Raw genomic sequence first — 25,664 nt, forward strand, 5'->3', positions numbered from 1 at the left:
TTATAGTCAAAGTTACAGTCAAAGTTATAGTCAAACTTAGTTACCCAGATCACATTGTTTTATGAAAATTACTCAAAGACCTTAGCCCATGTGATTGGCTAATTTGGATAATTACAGTCCATGATGCAAGTACACACACACACACACACACACACACACACACACGCACACACACACACACACGCACGCACGCACGCACGCACGCACGCACGCACGCACGCACGCACGCACACACACACACACACGCACGCACGCACGCACGCACACACACACACAAGCTTTTTCTAACACAGAAATGTAACACACTTGAATGGCAAAGCAAACAAGAAGGAACAGGAAGAAAAGACCTGTCCTCTTATCTTTTGGGCCCTAATGTTGCAGTGCACTACGCTCATCCTGTATGTAAAATGGCGATTGCTCCAGTCTAATGGAACAGTTGACCCCAGGAGCCGTGGGCAGTAAACACGGTTCAGGAACTTTCACAGAAAGTGCAACTCCAACCAAAGGAATGTGCTGCAACACAATTTTTCATGTTGTCAACAGGAAGGTGTTACAAGCCCCAATGTCCAAAGCAGCAATTTCGATGCTAATTAGCAATCAAGGCAACAAAGCACTAAAAATAGCTGGAGCTTCCAGAGGGCCATCAATTAGTGTCACCCCCGAGGGACAGCTTGAACATTTCTCAGGGGATAAAGTGCATTTCTGCAGGATATTCAACACAACAAACACTTCATGAAAAATACATAGTGCTCAAATACCAAGGCCAAATACAAGGGCATATACTTAAAACAATAGCTGATAAGACCTCAAACATCAAAACTATAGTTTCCTACGTTTGATCCTGTAACCATTCTGAACGGATCAATACAACTGTGCTAATTTTGATCACAGTGTAATTGCAATAAAGTTCCACCTTCTCCAAAAATATACCTTTCTATTTTTTCTAGCTTGAAAGTTGAGTGGTTAAAATTATGTTTTTAGAAATTATTTTATTCTGACATCAGTGATGTATTTTTTATTTGCAAACATTGCAGATTTGTTTTACTGTGTTTATGAGTTATTTTTCAGGCTCTGACTGTGGGAATATCACCATTTTCATATTCATTTCATATTCATATTCCACTAGTATACAAATTAGGCCCTATATTGTTTCCAACAAAATAATTTTTTGTTTTGCAAGATGTGTATCCATCAGTATTTTGCTGGCAATCGTGCTTATATTTGCAGTATGTAGATGAAACAGTTTCATTTGGAAATGTATCAAACCTTATGATTTATCTGCATGGCAGCTCTATCTCCGATTAGAATCTTGAATGCTCAAAACGAAAGATGAGTGTTTGGCTATGCACAACATGTCTGCTGTTGGGCACAGGATAACTAGTGCTCCATCCCTGCTAACCATCTGAAGACTGTTCCATCTGTGCTTTTATAGGGGCAAGAAAAGTACAGATCAGTCAGATGTCCAGCAGTCTAATTTCATCTCTGTCAACACACTGTCTGTTGCTCTCATTTCCTGTCTGTCAGTTAGTCATAGACACAGCAGCAAACTTCACTTGTAAAGGAGATAGAGAGAGAGTGAGAGAGAGAGAGAGAGAGAGAGAGAGAGAGAGAGAAGGAAACAAAGAGATGGCGTGAAAGAGTGAATGAGAAGCAACAACTGAGAGTCAAAGCCAAAAGGCAAGACAGTTCTGCTCATCTTCTCCTGCTGAGACTCTCATTCGCTGGCTGAAGGCCTCTCCAAGAGCTCTTTAGTCACTGGATAGTAACTCGGTCTCAAATCTCCAGATGTCCAGAACCTTGGGGCACTCCTGGATGTCAGCCTGACCTGCACAGAAGACATCTCCGTGCCGGTGAGCTCCGTCAGACAGACTCTTCAAAGCATAGTAGAGCATTCTTAAAGCAAATCTCCAGCACCATAAAGATGTTCATATAGGCTTCGGTTCAAAAAAAATATGTGAAGAGGATGCACACCTCTCGCAGAAAGACCCCTTCTGAAAAACTACAGACTTGCACCGGCATTTGGAGAATGGATCATTATTAAAAGTACAGGGGAGAGTGTTTTCCGGAACTGACTGTAACTCTTCAAAGAGTCTGAGTGCTCTCATTTCAACCACCTGTGATGCATCTAGGGTCCTGACACTTATCTCCAGAGACGCTGCTTGACTTGGTTCTGTATGTTGGGCTTTGAGATCAACATTCATAGCCAGAGTTTTACAGAAATGGATGTGACATATTCAACAAAAAGGGAAACTGTAAGATTCTTATCTTTATGCATCAGTTAAGGTTCTGAGAGGATAGATGACACGAACCACTTTATTGTGATATTTTCACAGTTAGTGCAGTGTGGTGCTTTTCACCGGTACCTTTCAGTTGTCAGCCTGCTAGTCTCCATGGTAAAGGTTGCATCAGAACAAAGCAACAACGAAAACAAGCAAATAAAAACAAGCTCAAACATAGTGTGCTGACCATAGTAAAGAAACAGCAATCTAACGCAGACAGGAAAGAAACCTCTGTGTCAACTGGGGAGAAGAAGGTAGAATGCATTCCATCAGAGCTGACAGACAGATTGGAGAGGTTCTGGGTACTGGAAGAAAGACCCCTGTTACTAAGTTACCATGCACCTTTATCTCTGTCAGCTCCAACATCTTACCAGTGTAGCTTTACTCTGTTACCTGCTTGAGCATAAACTGAAGATAAAGGAACAGTCCAATCAAAGAGGGTGATGTGTTTGCTGTTATATTGTTGCATCATGTGTTTGTGTTAATGAAAGCAGGTGATGGGTAACAGATGTTCTTGGGGCTGTTATATTTATTAGATACATTTGGGCAATTATAACACACATATCTAGGTCCAAACCTAAACATATGCCCTAAATGTAAGCAATAAATATCTCATATTCACTGCCATATGAACGCCCACTCATTTGGAACATTTGATATTTTAAATTATAATAAATCAAATATCAAAATATAAGGCAATTTTAAATAACTTTTATCCAATGGCAATATGTTAATATGTTTTCATAGATTTGTCTTTTAACCTTTCTGTAGCTTCGGTAAACTACTGGGAGATGCAGCTCTTTTTGCAACTGAGGTCCAAACTTTAGGCAGTATGAATAGACCAATGTATGACACCGGAACCATGAGATTAATTAAAACTGTTGTTTCATGCATTCCTAACATAATAGGTAATAGATTAATGAACCACATAAAAACACATCACAAATACATGGAGTGCTACAAATCTAATCATTTTATATCTTAGCACTAACTTTTTTTTAAATGGGGTTCTGGTTTTGTATCATCAAAGAATTAAGCAGATGGTGTCTAATTCTCTTATGGATTAAATGTAAGCCTTATTTTATTTATTTAATGAGAGATGCTAGTCAATGTATCAATGCAATTTAACTTGTATTAGTGCATTAATTAGAGTTATATATATATATATATATATATATATATATATATATATATATATATATATATATATATATATATATATATATATATATATATATATATATATATAAAACCTGATTTCCAAAATAAATAGATAAATGGTAAGGCTAGAATTGTCTTGACAGATTAGGCAGTGTTCAAAGTGCTACTCGCTCTTTCCTTTTACACTGACCTTTGTGCAGTGACAATTATATAAAACTGTCTAGTCAGTATGCTGCTAGGTGTATCATTACCAAAAGAAATATGTCTTCTGCCTGAAGTCTCTGTGCTGGGTTGCCCAAAGTAACAGTGTGAGTAACCCAAAGTAAATTTTTGCACACTATTACATCCTCAGTTTCCGTGTGTACTCGGGCTTGTGCAAATATTTGTCCCTAACAAATAAAATCCACTATTTCATCGATGGTACTGGTGTAGCAATAAAGTCATCGATATGTGAGCCACAAGCAGATTTTGAGGTGTCAGGGAGTAATTGAGGGCAAAGCCCCGGAGGCACGGTGAAGTGCAGCCTACAGCAGTCAATCACTAATCAATATAAGAAATAACACAAGGCTACAGCCCGGCCACTGCTGTCGATACTGAAGGCTCTGCTAAATGCCTTCTAATATACTTCAAATAATGTTCTCTAGGCTCCATACGCATTCAGTAAGTAATAAAGCTCTAAATGAAAGCACATCATTTATACATGGTAAATATCAAATACATTTTCTGTGTTTTTTTGTTTTTTTTTTTTAAAGGGAATGACTCCAATGTTTATAGTTTTTGTTTACGGTCTCGTTTTCGGTTTTGTGGGGAATATACTCACAGTAGACGTCCACTCTGATGGACTTAATAGCTGGTGAGCCCAAGCCGTTTTCTGCCTTGCAATAATAGCGTCCACCTTGATGTCTCTGGATCTTAGAGATGTGAAGTGTCTCGTTGAAGACACTTGAGTCCTGAAATCGGTCTGACACGCTGCCTGCTGTCTTAGTCCATCGAATCTACAATAAAAGACAGGAGTTCAACAAGACAAGAATGCAAGGTTAATACGGCTGAATCCGAATGGCTTTTTGATATTGTCTTTGAATAATTAGCACATCAAAATTTATTTTGAATATCAAAAGCAAGTATGACAACAACAAAACACAGACAGACTAAATACAGAATGAATATAAAAATGCACTGGAAAGCCAAAACGTGTGCTGTCTATAAAGCTGACTAATCTGCTATTTTGTTATATTAATTTGCATGGAATTTACGCTTTAAATCCAGCTGGGTTTTTTTCCATGCCTATTCTAACACATTTAACCATTTATCCTGTTGTGCTTCCTTAGTTTGAAAAAGATCTAATGAGCTACAAAATTTCACTTATGCAATTACTCCAGGTGCCTTAAATGGGGTGACAACACTTCTTAAACTCCATGTCTTTGTGGAATGTGTCCTGGACTGCCCATTACTGACACCCGCAACGATGATCACTCAACTTGAAGCTCTACTTGGCATCCTGATTCATGCCGCTACCATTATATTTATTTGTTTGTTAGCATTTTACGTTTTAAAGAAAAACGTCTAGTTTACAGATCTGTACAAACTAAGAGATCTAACGGTAATTTGGAGGCACAGCCAGTTTGACAGTGTTAATGTGAGTGCCTCTCTTATTTGTCAAACCCATGCCAGTGTGGGTCCTTCGGGACTGCACGGCCGTGTAGAGCTTGACAATACCATTCTCACTTTCACTGGCATTCTAAACCCCTGAATTACTGATGCCCACCCCACACAGCTCCTCCCACTAAGTCAAGGCGACAGCTCCGTGAGACGTGTCACGACATGTGGTTGAACGGCATTTGTTGTTGCTGTTGTTGTTGTTTTATTTTAAGCAGCATCCCTCACAAAAACCGCAATGACTTTTGCAGTCTCTGTTCAACAGAGGGGAGGATGGGGGGCGCGTTGTGAGTCCCTACCAGAGGGGGGGGCTGGGAAAAGTCTAAACACATTGAAGGAGGGTGTGCGGTCTCCCCAGCCAAAAGCTTTCAGGTCCGCATGCACCTTGGAGTCCATCCAAGTCATCAGTCCCATCTCTCTACTTCACAAATTCTTGCAGCTCTCAGCAACCACTACACATTCAGACCAATTCCAGCAGCCATGCCATGGCATGGAATACACTGTACAAAAGCAAGCCTTATTATCAGCAATGTGCAAATAAACAGTCGGCCACTTCCAGCTGGAAAAGTTGGTATCAGACTGGGTTTGTTCTGCTGGAGAAATGTTGCGGTGCAGCATTAGGATTAAGATTAAGACTAACATCTGATGTGTGCTACTGCATGTGATTTAGAGTGAGACCACCAACTTGTATCAAATCTGTCTGCCTGATGCAATGTCGATGCCGTCGTTTGTATAGGCACTAACATTACCTTTGAATTCCAGTCAAGTCGTTTGTAGTTATTGCATAATATGGGATAAGGTTAGCAGCCCATGAAATGGAAATTACACTATGTTTGATGTGAGTATGGTGCTGTCATACATCCAGAAATAAGACCTGTATGTAATAAGATAAAAATAGCACCTTGTTTGGAAGCAGAAGTTGACTTCACAAGCTTTCTCAAGCAGAGTGTATTTCTATCCATATAGAATTTGATGAAATTTCACTAAGGAGTCCATGTTCCAAGTAGAGACAGAGTGAAAGGTCTGGAGAATACAGCATCTTCACGGCATCAAGTTTATTTTCAGCCTGACTTTCATTTCTTAGCTCTAGAGTCTTGGTCTGAATAAATTTGGGCAACTGGCTAGCTGTAAATACCTTTTGTTGCTGAAGCAACAAAATATTGGTTATTGACACCTAACATAAACTCATCTGTGTGGCACAAGTCAGGTTGATAATCAATAGCTTACCTCAGTTAAACACCAAATTGCTAGAAAATAGCATCACACATTTACCTTATGAAAGACAATACATTCATCAGTTTTACTAAACTGATACAGACATGTAAGAAGCAGTGTCTACAGCATTACCAAAAAATGCACAATGGCCCAGGATTTTAAATAAAAGAAAGAAAATGAAAAGCAGGACTGACTCTTTGACTGTGCGTTCCCGAACAACCGTTACATTTCACTCAAGTGCTGTGAGTGAAGCCAGAATCAACCAGAATCAATCATGGCTTTGCTGTGTCACAATATGTAAACTCAGAAAAACAACAAACACATCATCAAAACATGGTAAGACACAGCTCAGCAAGGTGATCGATTTCTGACGAGTTTCCATTCGTGAGTGTCAGTTGCAGTGCACTTCACCTCTTAGAACAATCGCTTTAGGGAGTCGTATGTCTTAGGCAACTGTGTAACTTAGGTCATGAGAGCAAATCACAGAAAGTTTTGCACTTTTATAGTTGTAACTATATATCTCATTCATTTCTTTCTTTTGTGTTATAAATACAATAACATAAATAACATATTTTGTTGGTCCAACATTAAGTGGTGGAACATAAATACACTATGATTTCTCAAACAGAAGTGTAGCGTTTATTCCACCCAGAAACACAGCAACTTCTCTGGGGTGTTGAAGTTTCAGTTCTAGAGGGTGTTTTGCCATGAGCTTATTTTCCTGTGTCCTGAACATCTACCAAGAATACTACCAAGATGCAGATTCTAGTTCTCCTTCACTCTGGTCCTAGTGTTAAAGATACTCAAAAAATGATTCCAAGAGACTTAATAAGAGAACGATTGATTGTTATTTAATCTTAACAATGTAAATGACATTATTACACTCTCAGATGTTTCACACACCGAAACTCCAACCGTGACTATGGAAATTCAATACTAAATAATTGTGTAGTAAATAAAATCTAAGTACATATTTCTATTATTCATAAGACAAATCTTTTGTAACATCTATTCATCAAGCTATATTTTGGAACGTATAAATATGAGTCACAACTACCTGTTCGAAAACGCAGCTTTAGGTTAAAGACCCGATGGTGATGGGACTCTCAAACTCCATGTCAGTCTCAGATTAAGATCTGACGCGTGAAAAGTCGGACCCTAGCCGTGGAAATCGGAGGGGTTGACAACATGTGAGATAGATGGGTTGTGGGTAGGGTGGCTAATTGTTATGCTGTGCGTGGTTGCACAGACACTGACCGCACATGCTCGGACATGAACAGTGAGAAAATCTCCCCCGCCGCACTGCTGCAATTGCTCTTCATTCACCATCATGTACAGTTTTCTAACCGAATGGCTCTCTTCTGTATTCAGGTAGGCATTAAGGAAGCCTGGACGCTTTGGAGGAAGAATCACGGACCAATGAGTCCTGCAAGTGTGTAACCACGAGCACTTAGAGATAATGAGAGCCAAGTTATGAAAGCTGCCGAAAATAGAACAAAATTATTGTTATTATCAGAAAAGTAGAGCTACTATGACTCTCCAAGCTATACAGACAATTATGACTTAAGTAAACTAGTAGTCCATCAGATTCGCGGTGCACTTGCTGTATCAGGGGAAAAGAATGAAAGATACAAAAACAAGGCTAGACAAAGCATTGCTGGCCTGGGTGCAATTATCACAGAATAAACAGTCATAACTCTCGCACCATTGCTTGCTATTAGTGGAAACATGGCATGGGAATTTACACATTCTCGTCATCAGGAGCCCCAGCGTAATGTTGGCCTTCCGACTGCGACCGTAACGAGCGCGGACCACGAGTGAAAACATGAGCAGCTGAACAGCTGCAAAAAGAGAAAAAGGAGGAGAAGTAGTGCTTGTCTGTTTTGGCGACTGCTTTCAGGAACCACTCCAAGAATGTAATAGGGTTTTTTTTTTGTTTGTTTGTCTCTTAAAACCAAAACCAGTCCAGAGAATCGCAACACCAGACAGGATATAGCTGTGGACACAGGGTGGGTGGCTGGGGCGGAGCCGACCTGGGGCAGAGCCGACCTGGGGTGGAGCCGACCTGGGCCATCTCCTTGCCTTTTGCTGTTTGAACTTGACCTAGGTCAGTAATTGGAGCAAAAAGGCAAAGAGAGATTTGGCGTCATTACAGCATGACCCCAAACAGAAAGTGCCAGGTCGAGAGAGAGAGAGAGAGAGAGAGAGAGAGAGAGAGACAGAGAGAGACAGAGAAGGATAGAGAGAAAAAGCAGCTGTGAGACAGAGAGACAGATGGGAGTGGATTTGAGATATATTGTGTGTTACATGGCTGCCCAACCCTGTTCCTAGAGGGCCAGAGTTTGGTGATTTCCCTTCTCTAACACTTCTGATTCAATGCATGAGTTAATCAGCAGGTTTATTAGGAGCATTAGAGCTTGGAAATCACAAAATTGCACTGGGCTCTAGCCCTGCAGGACCAGAACTTGACGCTGCTGGTGAATAATAACAGGGATTGATAGTGGGAGAGGAATCTTGGCCCTGCTCTTTATGCAGTTTAAATGGCCTCCAGAAGCAATTGTCAAAAACAGCTGAGAACAAGGCACACCAATACGCGAGATTCAACGTGTAACATCACACCGAATCTTCAACCTTTCGTTTCACACATGTAGTTATTCACCCTACGGTAATCGTAATGTGGAAACGAGTGAATTGCCGTGGAGGTGGAAATCTAATTGCTAACGCACTGCGTAATGGCTTCGGGAATTTCGAAACTAAGTAATGGTTTAACCCATTTCACCTTAACCAGCCAGGAGGACTGGTGACTTGGCACCAAAGTCTTGTGAGAATTGAGGCCAGCGGGCTAGGCTACCTCCTGCTGAGATTCTAATCAACACCGATAGCTCTAACACCGATAGCTCTAACACCAGCTGTCTTCACAAGGGATACAGCTCCTTCCTCAGACCTGCTGTTGTCGTAGTAACATGTCTCCTAACACCCTGCTGAGCACAGTAGAGGCCATCCTATATGAGCACCCGGCTGTGTAACCAGGCAACAATGGAACAATGTCATATTAGAACAACTTACATTAAAATATTCTATCGTCAATTAAACGCAAGTATAGGGGGGGCGAAAAAAGCCTTTTGTGGCCATTTGTGCAGTGACTCATCTTTTGTTTGCAGAATTGCATCTCCGGTCTTGTCTGGCTCAACCTCCGTGGTGGTGTGAGGGCAGCTCAAGCCTGCGGTGGGAGATGCCACCTGATGCGCTTGGCTTAGCTCCAAGAGCTCCATCTAAGGACAGAACCCTGGGGGACGCTGGCTAATTTGAAGTGTGCGCATATCGAAAGACATGAAAGGAATTAAATGTCGATGAAAGTGCCAAGCACAGCACAAATGGGCCATGTACCGTGCGCACTACCGATACTATTACGTACAAACCCCATTCAGAATACACTTGGTAAGCCAGCTCTCTGTCCATGACACAGGAGCAGGAGAGAAAACACACAACAAATGTGACCAGGGACCATTACTACAGCCTATAATATCAAGCTCGTGCTATTTCTGTAGAAATAAGAAGATCTACCTGTGATTTCTGGAAATGGAAGCAGGGTGTTTGCAATGTGTACGCTTTGGTTTTTTTCCTAATTCATGTTTCAAACTGGTTACAACAAATGATTTGTATTTGACTGCGTATAGGTAGGATGAGTTTATGTATCAGACGCATGATTATTAAATTTTTTGAGTCTTTCCTTTTCCCGCAAGAAACTTTTGATGTATTAAAACTGAACGAAGTGTGGAGAATTTTAATAAAAACAGATAACACAGCTACTGAAGCAGCTAATGCAGATGGCAGGTTGTAACATCTCATTAATGTCCTCCCTCTGATGAAAACTTTCCACATCATTCACAGAGAATCTTCTGTGGTCTGGAACCCAGTCCCTGGGTACACAGCGGTGACGGGCCATAAGGCTGATGCATCTAAGTGGATATCTTAATGATTTGGTTTCAAAGGAGACACTCCCTCCATACCCACTAAAATAGTGGAACTTTGATCTCTCCCCCACTCTCTTCTTTAAACTTTACTTAAGAGGGAAGACTTTAGGAGAGCAGTCGTGGCCGTGATGCACCCTGGAGATAAATCACATGTCAAAGCATCGTACTAATTCAAGGGGCTTCACCTTTTCACATGAAATATAAGAATCAATACCTATTATGCATAAGAGTCCTGAACAGGAGTGTACAAATTAATGGGCTGTATATTGATCAAAGGCAAATTAAATATTAATTAGGGTAAATGGGCAGAGTCAATCCCCAAGGCACCAACATGTCTTAGTTAATCCATCCGACCAGCAAACTGAACTCAGTGCCAAAACAACCTCTTGGTCGAGGCTGAAACAGATTTTTTTCTTTGCCAAACAGGCTCTAAATAAATGAAAATTTTCGAAGGCAGAATTTTTGTAAAGATCACATGAGAATACACACTCCACAGAAGGTTGGTTTACTGCAGTGACAGAAGGTTTTGACCATTGAAACCTTGTAGAATGTCTGTCAAATAAAAACTAAAAATAGCATGATAAAAAAACAAACTAAACATTTGACAGCTCCCTGTCCTGACCCAGCAGACACTGCTCTGAGTAGTGTAGCACCTTTCTGTTATTTCATACATCTGTGTGCAAGACGTCATCATTTCATAATTCTGTGTATCCACATTTCTCCAGGAATGTAACTATAAAAGGTGACCTCAGGTTCATCTAGGTTCAGCAACAATTAAAACAAATACACTGACATTTTGCCATATTTGTATTAAACATATTGTATTAAGCAAAGTCACTGATGGGGAAAGCATATGAACAGAGGACAATGGGAGGCTAATCCAGCGTATTTGCCCTGCCATACCTCTATAGCACCACAGGAACAGGAGTTCATCTTTTTGATGAATGTACACAGACTTATATTCAACTAAAACAGAACACCGCAAACCAACAGTGAAACTTCTACCAACCGTGAAATAGCTAGAAAAAATAGTAGAAAGCTATGAGGTTGCTTCATTGCCTCAAGGCTTCAATAGCTTGCAGTCACTAAGGGATCACTAAATTCTAAAGTGCATCAGAAAATGTTACAGCTGACTGTCAGTCACCTAAAATCTCAAGAGGAGGTCGGGTCATGCAATGATCCTAAACACAGAAGTAAATAAACAAGTTTCAACTTCAGTATTTCTGAATTTTCGAGTGGCCAAATCCCACTGTTATGCTGTGCTGTGAAACATGGCACACATGTCAAAAACTATACATGAACCGGAAGTGATTTGTGGAATGGGGCAGACTGCCATAATGCTGTGTCCATTGTTAAGACTATATTTACTTGGTTTTTATGAATTGCATAAAGTAATTTTATATATCATGTTTCATGTTATTTTTTAGCACAGAAACTGCACCCACTTAAATTCTAAGTATGCATAAACCTTTTTCACACAAAAAAGAACTGATATTGATATTTCTGGTCTCTTGTATTTCCTGCGAAGGCACACAATGCCTGTGTTCTGACGTTTGATGGAGTACACAGTATGCTTCAGGCCCGGCTCGTCCTCGCTGCGTCTGCGAGGTGAGCTGGGAAAGTGCCGAGATCCTCCAGCACAGCAACACACTGTTCAGCGTACTGTAGCGCGCATGCTTAGCTGCTCAAGTACTGTTCGTTAGCAGTTAGTAGGAATGTTGTAGGAACACTCGCTGTACTTGCGCAGGGAACAGAACCAGAACCCGCAGAAAGGGATCAAACCAGATGTCAAGACCTTAAGACACAACGAGTTCTGCCTACTGGTTCAATCTGCAAATACTTCCAGATTTCTAATAATACACTTAATCTTTTCTTCATAGCAATGCAAAAATGCTATCAAGAACCCCCCCCCCCCCCCCCCACACACACACACACATACACACACACACACACACACACACACACACCATCCTACAGTGAAACAAATATGTCAACTGAGCCACAGAAAAGAGGGGAAAAAAACCTGCTGCTTGATTTAGCCCCAGCAAATGGATTTATTCTGGGTTAGTGGTGTTTATCCGGTTTGTTGTGTGGGCAAAGTCAGCTGGGAAATATGTGAGTAGTGGACCCAGTGCACCAGAATGGATTAGAGCACAGAACCATCTCTCCGAGCAGCATTTGGCGCCTCCAGAGAAAACGGAAGAGAGTGTGATCACTACATCCGTGGCCAGATAATTTAAGACATTAATAAATAAGACTGACGCCTTCATCTGCCTTAATGTCTTAATTGCATGAGTCGAGTGCAGTTTAGGGTAGTTTAACATTTAAAGATTGCTTTCACAGAACAGTGGAGCTCAGACAGCACCTCCAGCCCACGGGGTTGTGGGAATGTTGGTCGCTATCCCAACTGTGTTGCTGTCCCAAACGTGTTAAACAGCATAAATATGAAGAGTTCATTATAGGGACGATCGGTTCTTACTAAGAAGACGGTGTCATAAGACACCGATGGTGGTTATAGGTCCCATTTTGCAAATGGATTTATTGTGCAGCTTGCAATGATAAGGCACTTGAAAATGCTTTCTCACAGACTCCCATGAGTAATAACAGAAGCAGATGAATTGATGACTGTAGTTTGTAGACAGCGCTGTAGTCAGTGTGGTGAGGCCAGTGGGCCGCGGTCTCACCTGTGGCCGAGGGTGTCCGGTGACCAGGCAGGTGAGCTCCAGAGTCTCGCCCTCGCGGATGGTGTACACCCGCTCTGAGTAGCGTTCCTCCTCCACGTTGCACGCATGACCCGAGTGCACGATTCGCACCGTGGGAGGAGCTGTGGGAAGAGCACAAGCAAAAATGTAACAAGACAACGTCTATAAAAATGAAAATAAAAAACTCCCGACCAATCACGTCAACCCGTGGACGGCGGTAAGAAATACAGCTGAAACGGGAAATAAACGACAGATTGGAACACGTCTGATTAACCTCGCAACGCTGAAACCAGGAATCGGATAAATACGAGACCCTCGGGTATTAGGTGTGCTGCTCTTTTCTGTCCATTCATCCCTGGGTGCAGTTTCAGTGACAGACCTCATCAACGTGCCTTATATCATGTGTAGTATAAAGCTCCAGGTGTAAAGGGAGCCCTTCAGGGTACTAGGTGCCATTATTGAACACAGCTTCCTTCACCAGTGCATAGAGGCCTCACTAAAGAGCATAATAAACAACCTTTGGAAGCCCAATTGATGTACTTCGTGCTTTTGTTGATGAAAAGTATGACTCGTATGAACATACAGTGCCCTTCAAAAAATGCCCAGTTACCTAACTGACAAATTCAAATTCTGAAATGGCCTTACAGTTTGAAGAGCAGAGAGAGTAACATAATAACAGATAAATTACTCACGACATAGTGAAGCATGACAGGATGTTTATGTTTCTTTATAATAATTATACAGTGCCACTCTAAGCCCATGTTTAAAAATGAATTGATCTTGTTTAAGAGAAATTATGTTTTGGGCAAAAACAGCTCTCATGGAACAACTCTCATGTTTTCTGTATCCTGCCCTCGGTATCAGGATCAGTGGTCCAAAATAGAGGTTTGAGTATAACTGCAAAAGCCACTGGAATGGAGCATGTGATGTTAGGGCAGCGTGAACTCAGCTATGGCAGCTAGTCTTGTTTACCCGAGAACATGTGGAAAAGGGAAGAGTTTTTACACTCCCACTCTTATCTCACTCCCTGAACCTCAACCGCCAAGAGCCACTGCCTATGTGATGGCTGGAGAGACCAGCCCTCATCTCACCGCTCGAATAATATAAACAAATAAATATTTGAGCCTTTTAGAACCTTGCTGACATTCACATATGAGCTGGCATTGATATCAAAGCATTCGAATGGCTTTTTAACCATGTTAAAACAAAGAAAGTCTGGAGGTCTGATAATGAATCACTGCTCTTCTGGTACCCTAAAGCATATCTATATAAAACCACAGTGTTCTTTTTGACATTGCTAGCCCTGTCAATGGAAATAAAAAGATTTATTCTTGACCAGTGGATATTTTTGACCACCAGTTCTGCATTTGGATGATGTATGCTTACTGCTTCTAGAATAAGCCAAGACATTTCAGAGATGTCAGTTTAGACACAGAAGCACAGAAGCTAGCCCTTAATTATGAAGCCAGCAGAGGACACTGTCGTCTGCAACTCTGCTGCACGCTGATGATGTCAATAAAGATGATGACCGTGATGATGATGGACGATGATGATGATGATGATGATGATGACGATGACAATGATGACGATCAGCCAGGAGAAACAGCGTAGCTGAGCAGGGGTGACACACGGTGAAGCACCCTCCCTTCGCCTTTAATACAGTCGGCTCGCTAATTAATCGACACCCCGTTCGTGTAGTGGACGCGTTCAGGGGAAACAAGCTGCTTCTTTCTCAGTTATGAAAAGTGTGAGCAACACAGATCCTGCATAGAAGGCCACCCAGAGGTTCTCTCCGCTGCTGCTAATAAGAGGAGAGAGGTGTCTGCCTTAGGCTTGCGGAAGCCATCTGCGTCTTCAAGTCAAGTCAAGTCAAGTAGTCTTTATTGTCATTTCAACCATATACAGTACAGTACACAGTGAAACGAAACAACGTTCCTCCAGGACCAAAGGTGCTACATAGAACAATACTCAATACAAAAAAACAAAGTGCACTTGTGCAAACATGTGCAAGTCCGCAAACAGGAAACATTAAATACAAGACAGTAAAAATACAACACAATAAACAATTTCCAATACAAACGATAAATACTGGGGGGGGGGGGGGGGGGTGACATTGCAATACTGAGTATGTGTTAAAGTGCATTGTGCTATGTAGAGTACAGGATGTAAAGAAAATGTAAACAAAAATATGTACACATTACTACACTCTTTATAGCAGCTAAAACCAGATATGTACCTTAGAACAATGTAGTGAAATGATAAAGACAGTCCAGACAGTTATGTAGACATTGGTACAGTCTTAGCAGCAAATCAGAACTGTAAAAAAAGGAGTCCAAAGTCCAGTGTTTTTATGTGTGTGCATAAGTATAAGAAAGAGTCCAAGGTCTAGTGTTTTTGTATGTGCATATGTGTGTGTGAGACAGCACAGACTAGGTTGTCTTCTCCCCCAGTGCGAGGTAACGGAGCTCTCTCTCTCTTCCCCGCCTTTATTTTGGCCCTGCTGCAATGAAGCTTTGGCGCGTTGCACCACCAACACTCCCACCAACAAACAGCACACGTTCACTCAAACAAATCACACATAAACTAATCCAAACTAACCAGTGGTCTATTGTCATGATTTCTATTCTACGTATCGATTGGTCTCTGTTCTTCCAAATAGAACAGAGGGATTTGAAAGCACAGCAGAGGGGCTTCACACTAGACTGGCATTTAAAGACAATAGGGGACTCTGAATGGGACCCTGGGGATCCACACAAATAAGGTATAATACATTTTATTCCACTAAGCCTACATCCGCGCTTTATGCCATCGCTCCCAAGACGAGTAGCAGGCTGTCTGAGCAAATTGGAATGGTACTAGTGATTAACAATGATGAAATACACATGTGCCAATATTGGAGTTGACATTCTCCAAGTTCACTTCATGGTTATGAGCACACGTTTGCCAATACCTGAATTACGACTACCTCAGCTAACTCAATAACGCTGGATCACAAATAACAAGTCTGATGTTAGTTCTTTATTAGCTCCTACTGTTGAAAGTCACAGTAAATATAGAATCTTTATCACAATAAGGATGATGTTGTTAGCATAATGCTGATAGTCAGCGGTTAACCAATGTAAAAGCAATCAACGTGGACATCACAGTCACTGCATTTCATTTGCATACATTGAGTTGATCCTCAATTTGTCATCACGCAAATACACACATACTACAGGTTTATGTCCAAACCACACAAGTCTGTTCCTCGGGCTCATGTTCTCTCTTTTGGAAATAACATATATATTAGAATGGCCAGGCTGGCATTAGAGTAGGACAGACCTTAGAGTGAACTCTGCTGGAAAGCTCACGCTCCTCTTTGGTGCGGAGACTAAAACTGTGAAAGAGGAGGCCAGAGCATGCTCAGCTGTGACTTTGCCTATGGCTCTATCTGTGACATCACTTCCTTACTATCTGAGCAACACACACTCCACACCAGGCCCACCAGAGAACTCTCACACGAAATGGAAACGGCTTCATTTTCAGCTGTCAAACTGAGATTCAAATTGGTTAAAGTTTGAGGCTGTCGTGCTTCCAGGGTGAGAGAGAGAGTGAGAGAGAGAGAGAGAGAGAGAGAGAGAGAGAGAGAGAGAGAGAGGGATACGTAGAAGGTTTATCTGCCAAACAAATGAGTGCATGTGCCTGTGCTTGTCATCTATATGTGAGAGTCTTCTTCATGCCTTACTGTCTTAATTTCTATGTGTAGGTGCTTGTGTATGTGATGGATGTGCTAACGTGTGTTTGTGTGAGAGAAATATGTGACGGGTTCAGATTCTGCAAACTGCAAGATTTGTTTATTCTGGTGCCTTCAATTTGTTTCTTCTCAGCCTTCTGGTGTCCCTCTATATATCATTATCTAAGTTCAAATTGCCTACGTACATGCATGACAAATAATTTTAACGTTAAATAATACATAAAATGTATAGCACCAGTTGAATAATCCCTGTGGAAAAAACACCCATGGTGCAGATTCTATCTGGCCGATAATTCTTTGTTGATGACGGCTGGACGCTTGTTATGACATATAGTGTCAGCTGATGACACATTATATAACATCAAACTGGCTGAGCATGTTAGGCCAGCAGCTAGACTGAATACAAATGGCCTGAAGTTTGCAGTGGTGTTTGATCTATGCAGACATTTAGGAGGTCTGTTTGAAGTTGTAGTGAAAAAGTCAATCTCAATCAATCTGCTGAGATAACATGCCCGTCAAGATTATCTCTTCAAAGCATTGTGAAGAAACACACATTTTACTTACAAACAAGGATAAATGTCAAAGTGTGTACCCTAGTGTTAGAACCCTTCCTTTAAAGTGCAAAAATATGCCACTGAACAAAAAGGGGCCAGCTTTCCTTCATGCAATTCAAGGCCTAATTGATGCTTGATGGATGCTCTTGCCTAAATTTACTCATTAGCATTTCAAGTCAAACCTGGGAGACTTATAATCCATATATTCATATGGTGACAAAAATAAAATATTTCAACATGGTTGTCGGTATGGGATTAGGGCAGTATATATATATATATTTTTTACAGTGTGGAGAGGCTCATTACACAGCAAAGCTGATTCAACATACTGTGAGATCAAGTTAACTACACAGCATCCTGGTATAGGTAGCATGTCTACATTTGATAGCACTGTGTAGATTTTAGAAATTGCAATAGAGTGCCGCAATTCGCAATGCTGACCTTGTTACAACAATACATTGCAAAAAAAATAATAAAATAAAATAAATAAACCTGCTGGGAACTGCGCTAGGTTACAATTACTTCAGCTTTCTGGGCGACATGAAGAAGCAGTCCAGTGGAGTAAAGTGGAGTCAAGGGAGTAGTGTGGATGGGTTCTCTAATGGTCACTCTCCATGGTGCTGAAAGCAGGTTTGCCAGTAAGGTCCACTGTACAGTGTATTAAGCTGCAGTGCTGATGTTAGTGATTTTTGGCCTGTAACAAAATCAGAGGCTGTGTCTCTTCTTGTTTTGGCTTTAAATTTCAGGCAATGCAATTTGCCAGGCTACACAGAACCACTGCTGTGGAATCAGTCCCTATTTCTCAAGGTTCAATGGTAACATGGTTCTACTGAATCACAGCTATATAGTGCATAATTCATAAAGAAATGCATGAGACTTCATGTGATTCAAATGCACCCTTTAAAAAAAAAAGCTTCAGTTATATGAGTCGATTTAAGAAACCTAACACATCTACACAAGTACAAACTGAAATTCATTCTTTAATATTCACCATTGTTAAGTTTCTGATTAGAACTGGCATCTATATTGTAGCTGCTAATGTTTAAGTTAGCCAGCTATAACTGCTTGGCCCATTGGAGGGAAGGACTATCTGGGTCATTAAGATTTTCTGTTGTCAGGCAAGTGATGGGAACCATTGTGACCAACCAGTTATCAGTACCCTGAATCCTTAATATAAATATCCTTGCAGGGCTCAGTGTGTCTGAACATGCGTTAGATACATTTGCTTGTTTAAGTGTTTTAGCCAGGGAAAGTACATTGAGAACATACCATGTGACACGTGTTCTTGTATCTCCGGACAAAAAAGCAGGCTATGTTCTTTGCTGCAGGGCACAGTGTGAAACTAGCAGAGGGGGGAAAGAACATTCCAGCCTGCATACCTGCTGGACTAAGTTAACATACTGATGTCCGAGTGCTACTTCATTCAGTGATTTAAAATAAGTAATCTTATTTCATATAACAATAAGAATGTAGAAGTAAATTCAGTGACTACCTCTTATCAGTTCCACATCGTCAAACCAGGCCAATTTTATTAGAGAACCACTGCCCTTATACTCCACCAGGGAAATTGATCTTTCTTTGCAAATAGTTAAAAAAACAGTGCAGTTTTTAAACAGATTGGGATGCGTTCATTGATCAAACTTTATGAAGAAAAAGAACAATCTAAACATACTAAAAAGTATCGGTTCCAAAACGGATGTAATAAAATTGCCCGAGCATACAGATCCTTCAATCTCCCGACCTCCAACAGTCAGAATATTGATATGAATTAATCTACCAGTTTGTTTTATTACATGCAACTAAAATATGACAGCCACAACTGAGAGTACGTCAGTTCTGGGGGGAAAAGAGAAGACATATAAATGAACACACGCGCACACAGCACACACAAACATGAAAGGAGATGTGTGTATGACTAAGCCACGGCAGACTTGGGTTGCTACCCCTCTGGCACCACTAGCCTGCTGAACTGGGTTCGTGTCCCTGAACAACATTAATCGGGCTTCTGCGGTGGCAGATAAGGCCTGTGCTGGCTGGGCCGGGGCATTAACTCTTCCACCGATAGGCTAAAGCAGGTCAGGCCTTTGACGATTGTCCGGTCGGCGATCCAAACGTTGAATGAAGACTGGGAATAGGCAGGCTGTTTCCCCTCAGAGGAATAGATGTAGCGCTGAGTGCCAAGCAACTCTCTGATGACTGCCTGGCAAATGGCAGATGCTGAGTGATCATCCTATCAGTGGCCTTAATGCATGCAAAAGGCTGGGTTTGCCCACTGGCTTAGCTTGAGCTATCCATAACCCCAGCAGGGGCCAGTGTGGGGCTAATCCCTGCCAAAGCCCCGGGCACTTCATTACCCCATCTTGGCAAAGATGGAGATAAATGTTAATGTAATTGAGCAGATACTGCACATGCGTTTGGAGAGGTCCATCCAAACCGAGGCTTATTCCTGCACGACTCACGTCACTGGACCGACACCCAAATTACAAACACATCTGGAACGCATCACTGCTTAAGTACTTGTTAGACGTACTTGTTTACAATTTAGAGGGCAATGTCAAATCATCATCTTCATAATCATCATCATCATCAACTATAACAACTGTCACAACAGCAACAAAGAAGACAGTAAAGCAAAAGCAATAACAGATACATCTTTTGATAATATCTCACAATGTTTTATCTAATACTGTGACCTAAACTTGTTTGACAGGCAGGGATCAGTGGAATTGTAGAAAGGTAATGTTCTTTGCACACTCAACAGCAGAAACAAATCTCTCATGTAGCTGAAAATTTGGAGGCAGTGCATGGTGCATAATCAAATAATATCTACGTCTTCTGAGGTACCAGACGTGCACGAGGAATTCAGATATTTGGATGGAATATCCATCAAGCAGAATTATTCCTGCTGTGCAGTGAATTCAAAATGTATTTGAATTGGATTATCCACCTGGACATCCACACAAGCTTCCATGAATAGATTTCGATTTGTCAGGAGCGGTTCCTGGGACAGCCGATATAAACATTTGCATAGGGCAGCAAATGCATAAGAGGGAGGAGGGGAAGGGCACATCCATATCTACACCCACATCTACATCTACACCCACATCTACACCCACATCTACATCTACACCCACATCTACATCTACACCCACATCTACACCCACATCTACACCAACACCCACATCTACATCTACACCCACATCTACACCCACATCCACATCTACACCCACATCTACACCCACATCTACATCTACACCCACATCTACACCAACACCCACATCTACATCTACACCCACATCTACACCCACATCTACATCTACACCCACATCTACATCTACACCCACATCTACACCCACATCTACATCTACACCCACATCTACATCTACACCCACATCTACATCTACACCCACATCTACACCCACATCTACATCTACACCCACATCTACACCCACATCTACATCTACACCCACATCTACATCTACACCCACATCTACACCCACATCTACACCAACACCCACATCTACATCTACACCCACATCTACACCCACACCCACATCTACACCCACATCCACATCTACACCCACATCTACACCCACATCTACATCTACACCCACATCTACACCAACACCCACATCTACATCTACACCCACATCTACACCCACACCCACATCTACACCCACATCCACATCTACACCCACATCTACACCCACATCCACATCTACACTCACATTTACATTTATGGCATTTATGGCATTTAGCAGATGCTCTTATCCAGAGCAACTGCTACTCACATCTCCATCTACACCCATATCCACATCTACACCCACATCTACATCTACATCCACATCTACACCCACATCTACATCTACATCCACATCTACACCCACACCCACCCCCACACCCACATCTACATCCATACCCACACTCACACTCACATCTACACCCACACACACATCTACACCCACCCCCACACCTACATCCACACACACACACACATCTACACCCACATCTACATCTACAGCTACATCCACACCCACACCCACATCTACACCCACATCTACATCTACACCCACATCTACATCTACATCCACATCTACACCCACACCCACATCTACACCCACACCCACATCTACACCCACATCTACATCTACACCCACATCTACACCCACATCTACATCTACACCCATATCTACACCCACATCCACATCTACACCCACATCTACATCTACATCCACATCCACCCCCACACCCACATCTACATCCATACCCACACTCACACTCACATCTACACCCACACACACATCTACACCCACCCCCACACCTACATCCACACACACACACACACATCTACACCCACATCTACATCTACATCCACACCCACATCTACACCCATATCTATCTACACCCACATCTACATCCACCCTCACACACACCCACATCTACATCTACACCCACATCTACACCCATATCTATCTACATCCACATCTACACCCCACACACACACACCCACATCTACATCCACACCCACATCCATACCCACATCTACATCTACACCCACACACACACCCACATCTACACCCACCCACATCCATACCCACATCTACACCCACCCACACACACACCCACATCTACATCCACACCCACATCTACACCCACATCTACATCCACACCCACATCTACACCCATATCTATCTACACCCACATCTACATCCACCCCCCACACACACACCCATATCTACATCCACACCCACATCCATACCCACATCTACATCCACCCACACACACACCCACATCTACATGTACATCTACACCCACACCCACACACACATCTACATCCACACCACATCTACATCCACACCCAACCACACACACATCCACACCCACATCTACATCCACATCCACACCCAACCACACACACCCACATCTACATCCACACCCACACACACCCACCCTCACACATCTACACCCACATCTACATCCACCCACACACACACCCACATCTACATCCACACCCACATCCATACCCACATCTACATCTACATCTACACCCACCCACATCCACATCTTCATCTATACCCACACACACATCTACATCCACACCCACACCCAACCACACACACATCTACACCCACATCTACATCCACACCACATCTACATACACACACACATCTACACCCACATCCACATCTACACCCACATCTACATCCACACCCAACCACACACACATCCACACCCACATCTACATTCACATCCACACCCAACCACACACACCCACATCTACATCCACACCCACACACACCCACCCTCACACATCTACACCCACATCTACATCCACCCACACACACACCCACATCTACATCCACACCCACATCCATACCCACATCTACATCTACATCTACACCCACCCACATCCACATCTTCATCTATACCCACACACACATCTACATCCACACCCACACCCAACCACACACACATCTACACCCACATCTACATCCACACCACATCTACATACACACACACATCTACACCCACATCCACATCTACACCCACATCTACATCCACACCACATCTACATACACACACACATCCACATCTACACCCACACACACATCCACATCTACATCCACACCCACATCTACATCCACACCACATCTACATACACACACACATCTACATCCACACCCACACACACATCCACATCTACACCCACACACACCCACATCTACATCTACACCCACACACACCCACATCTACATATACACCCACACACACCCACATCTACATCCACACCCACACACACCCACATCTACATCCACACCCACACATCTATATCCACACCCACACACACACCCACATCTACATCCACACCCACACACCTTTCTGCACATCTTTGCTCTCCCAAAAATAAGAACAGCGTAGAAGAAATATGAAATTAAATTACTCATATGTACTCATGAAAGGAAAGTTTCATATGAAAATACCAAAGTACTCAGGCAGCAATGCCGGCCGCAATGTCTGGCTTGCAAAGAAAAATGAAATAATTAAAAGAAAAAAAAGAGAATAATTACAAGCTACATTGTTCTGAGTTGAATCGGTTTAGTCTTGGAACATGAACCTTGACTGACTGGGAAAGGTGAGGGGATGTGCAATCACTTAGTCATGCTTCAGTGGTACGTCATTATGAACAGTATCACCATCAAAAATGAAAAGGTCAAAGGCATACAGAGCATCTTTGAGAAAACAGACAAGGAGAATTGAGAAGATAAAGGGATATCATGTTAGCTAGCTATTGCATCAAGATCCATTAACACATGGGGTTATGACTAGCTGCTTAACAATTTCTAATGCTACACAGGGTATAATCCCTTTGAAATTTTGAAGTCAGCAACCAAAAACAGAAGATGAAAGGTTGGAGGCATGGCGGGGTATGGGGTGTTGGTATGGGGGCAGAAGGAGGGGGCTTTGTGGGGGCGTTTATAAGAGAGGACGGTGGTTGTTGGGGGGCTTTGTCACATTGATTATGTCAACTTGATTATGAAATAGACTTAGCAGCAGGCATCCTCAGTTTTCAGATTGGAAGCTGTCCATAGGCCACAGGTAATTTAACCCTCATCCCAGGAGAAGGCCATGATTGAAAAGTGTTTGTTCTTTCTTTAAAGAGTATTGCTTATTCTCTGTATGCTTGTGTGCCTTTTATTTTACAATAAGATGGAGTCGTTATTGCACCATGCACCATATGAAACTGTCTTCTTGGTCTGTCCAGGGTGTGGAGGGCGTCATGGTGTGATACCTCTCTCTCTCTCTCTCTCTCTCTCGCTCTCTCTCTCTCTTTCTCTCTCTATCTCTCTGTAATATTGACTTCCTACTATGATAAAGGTGTTTTCAGCATATTTGAAAAGAAATCATAATTTATTCATATACCGAAGCAAAAGCTGTTAAGAGTTGTAAAGCAACATCATAAAAACAATTTTAGAGTGTTCCCTGCATTATCATTACCTTACAGTTAACAGGGAACCAGTCATGGCCTGGTGGTTAGGGAACTGGTCTTGTGACCGGAGGGTCGTGGGTTCGATCCCCAGACCTGAGGCCATGACTGAGGTGCCCCTGAGCAAGGCCCTCAACCCTCAATTGCTCACTTGTATAAAAATGAGATAAAAATGTAAGTCGCTCTGGATAAGGGTGTCTGCCAAATGCCATAAATGTAAATGTAACCAATTAGAGTATAAGGACTGACACCTAGCATTACAAGTATCCTGTTTAATATGCACAACAAAACGTTTGTTTTTAAAATCATTGAGCATTTGTGATTTATAATGATGTTCTGATTATAAATTTACATTCTTTGAAAATTTCCTGTTTCTGAAAAATAGTGCTGCTACTGTTTCTAAAGGATTTTGGAAAATAATATACACTCAATGCAGAATCATTTAAAGGACTCTGATACAAATTGAAAGAAAACACATTTTGAATAACCTCATTTAAAGTGTTTTTGTCTTTTTCTGGCCTTGTATGAGACATACATCATTCTTTGCCAAATGAAGGGGGAATGAAACACAAGAAACAAGCCACTCAGGAACTTTCTGATCTAGTAGATGAAGTGGGACCATCTGGAGGTCCTTTTGTTTGTTTTCTTCCCTTTAATGTTTTCATATTTATCATGACTACGCACCGCAGTAATTAAAGGGAAAAGCATTAAATAAATAAATCGAATAAAAACATTTCAAGAATTACCTACCATTTTAGCTTACCGTTCTAACTCACCAATTTACAACTATTTTGGTGGCTTGTTGTTTTATTAATTCATTTTTGCTTGCAAAGAATCAAAGTAGACACTAACAGAGACCATAAACCATAGCTTTTCATTCGCTACAAACCATGAACCGAAACACCTTGGTTAACGTTTCATAGTTTCCAGGTTTTGCTTCATATCAGTCTTTCCAAAAGGTTATTTAAAAAGATATATTTGCCAAATACTTAGCAAAGAAACCTTTGTTATTGACCCCAGACCCAGTAGATGCAATGACCCAGTGGATGCATTTCAGCTGCAAATACATAATATACATCAATAAGAACATCAATAAATTGTTTGGGGGGAGGCAACTTGATTATGAAATTAATTTTGAAGAATTGATCCTGAGTTTTCTCAGACATTTTGGTAACTGAATATAGGCCACAGCTAATGAAGCACTTATCCAGTCCTAGGACAAGGTCATGTTTTCATGGTCACATGAAAAGGTTGATCATTCTTCCTTGAAATTAAGTTTTGATCACAAATTTTATAGATTCAGTAATCAGTTTATTAGAGGTCTCCTTCCAGTATACATAAAAAAATAGCTACACTCCGGCAAATGATAAATGTGTTTGAGCTCAACCATGCCATGACCATGTCA

At 41.7% G+C, this 25,664-nt stretch overlaps 1 protein-coding gene across 2 annotated transcripts in view; it reads right to left on the minus strand.

Moving 5' to 3' along the window:
* Nucleotides 1-25,664, minus strand: part of LOC143523463 (MAM domain-containing glycosylphosphatidylinositol anchor protein 2) — a 150,402-nt gene that overhangs the window by 87,777 nt on the left and 36,961 nt on the right. For both annotated transcript variants that reach the window (XM_077017934.1, XM_077017933.1), the window contains exons 2-3: nt 12,970-13,109; nt 4,261-4,435 (exon numbers count right to left, since the gene is read on the minus strand). In XM_077017934.1, the coding sequence (XP_076874049.1) occupies nt 4,261-4,435; nt 12,970-13,109 (315 nt within the window). The remainder of the gene's footprint in view (nt 1-4,260; nt 4,436-12,969; nt 13,110-25,664) is intronic.

The sequence above is a fragment of the Brachyhypopomus gauderio genome, chromosome 9, assembly GCF_052324685.1.
Source record: "Brachyhypopomus gauderio isolate BG-103 chromosome 9, BGAUD_0.2, whole genome shotgun sequence".
Lineage (NCBI taxonomy): Eukaryota > Metazoa > Chordata > Actinopteri > Gymnotiformes > Hypopomidae > Brachyhypopomus > Brachyhypopomus gauderio.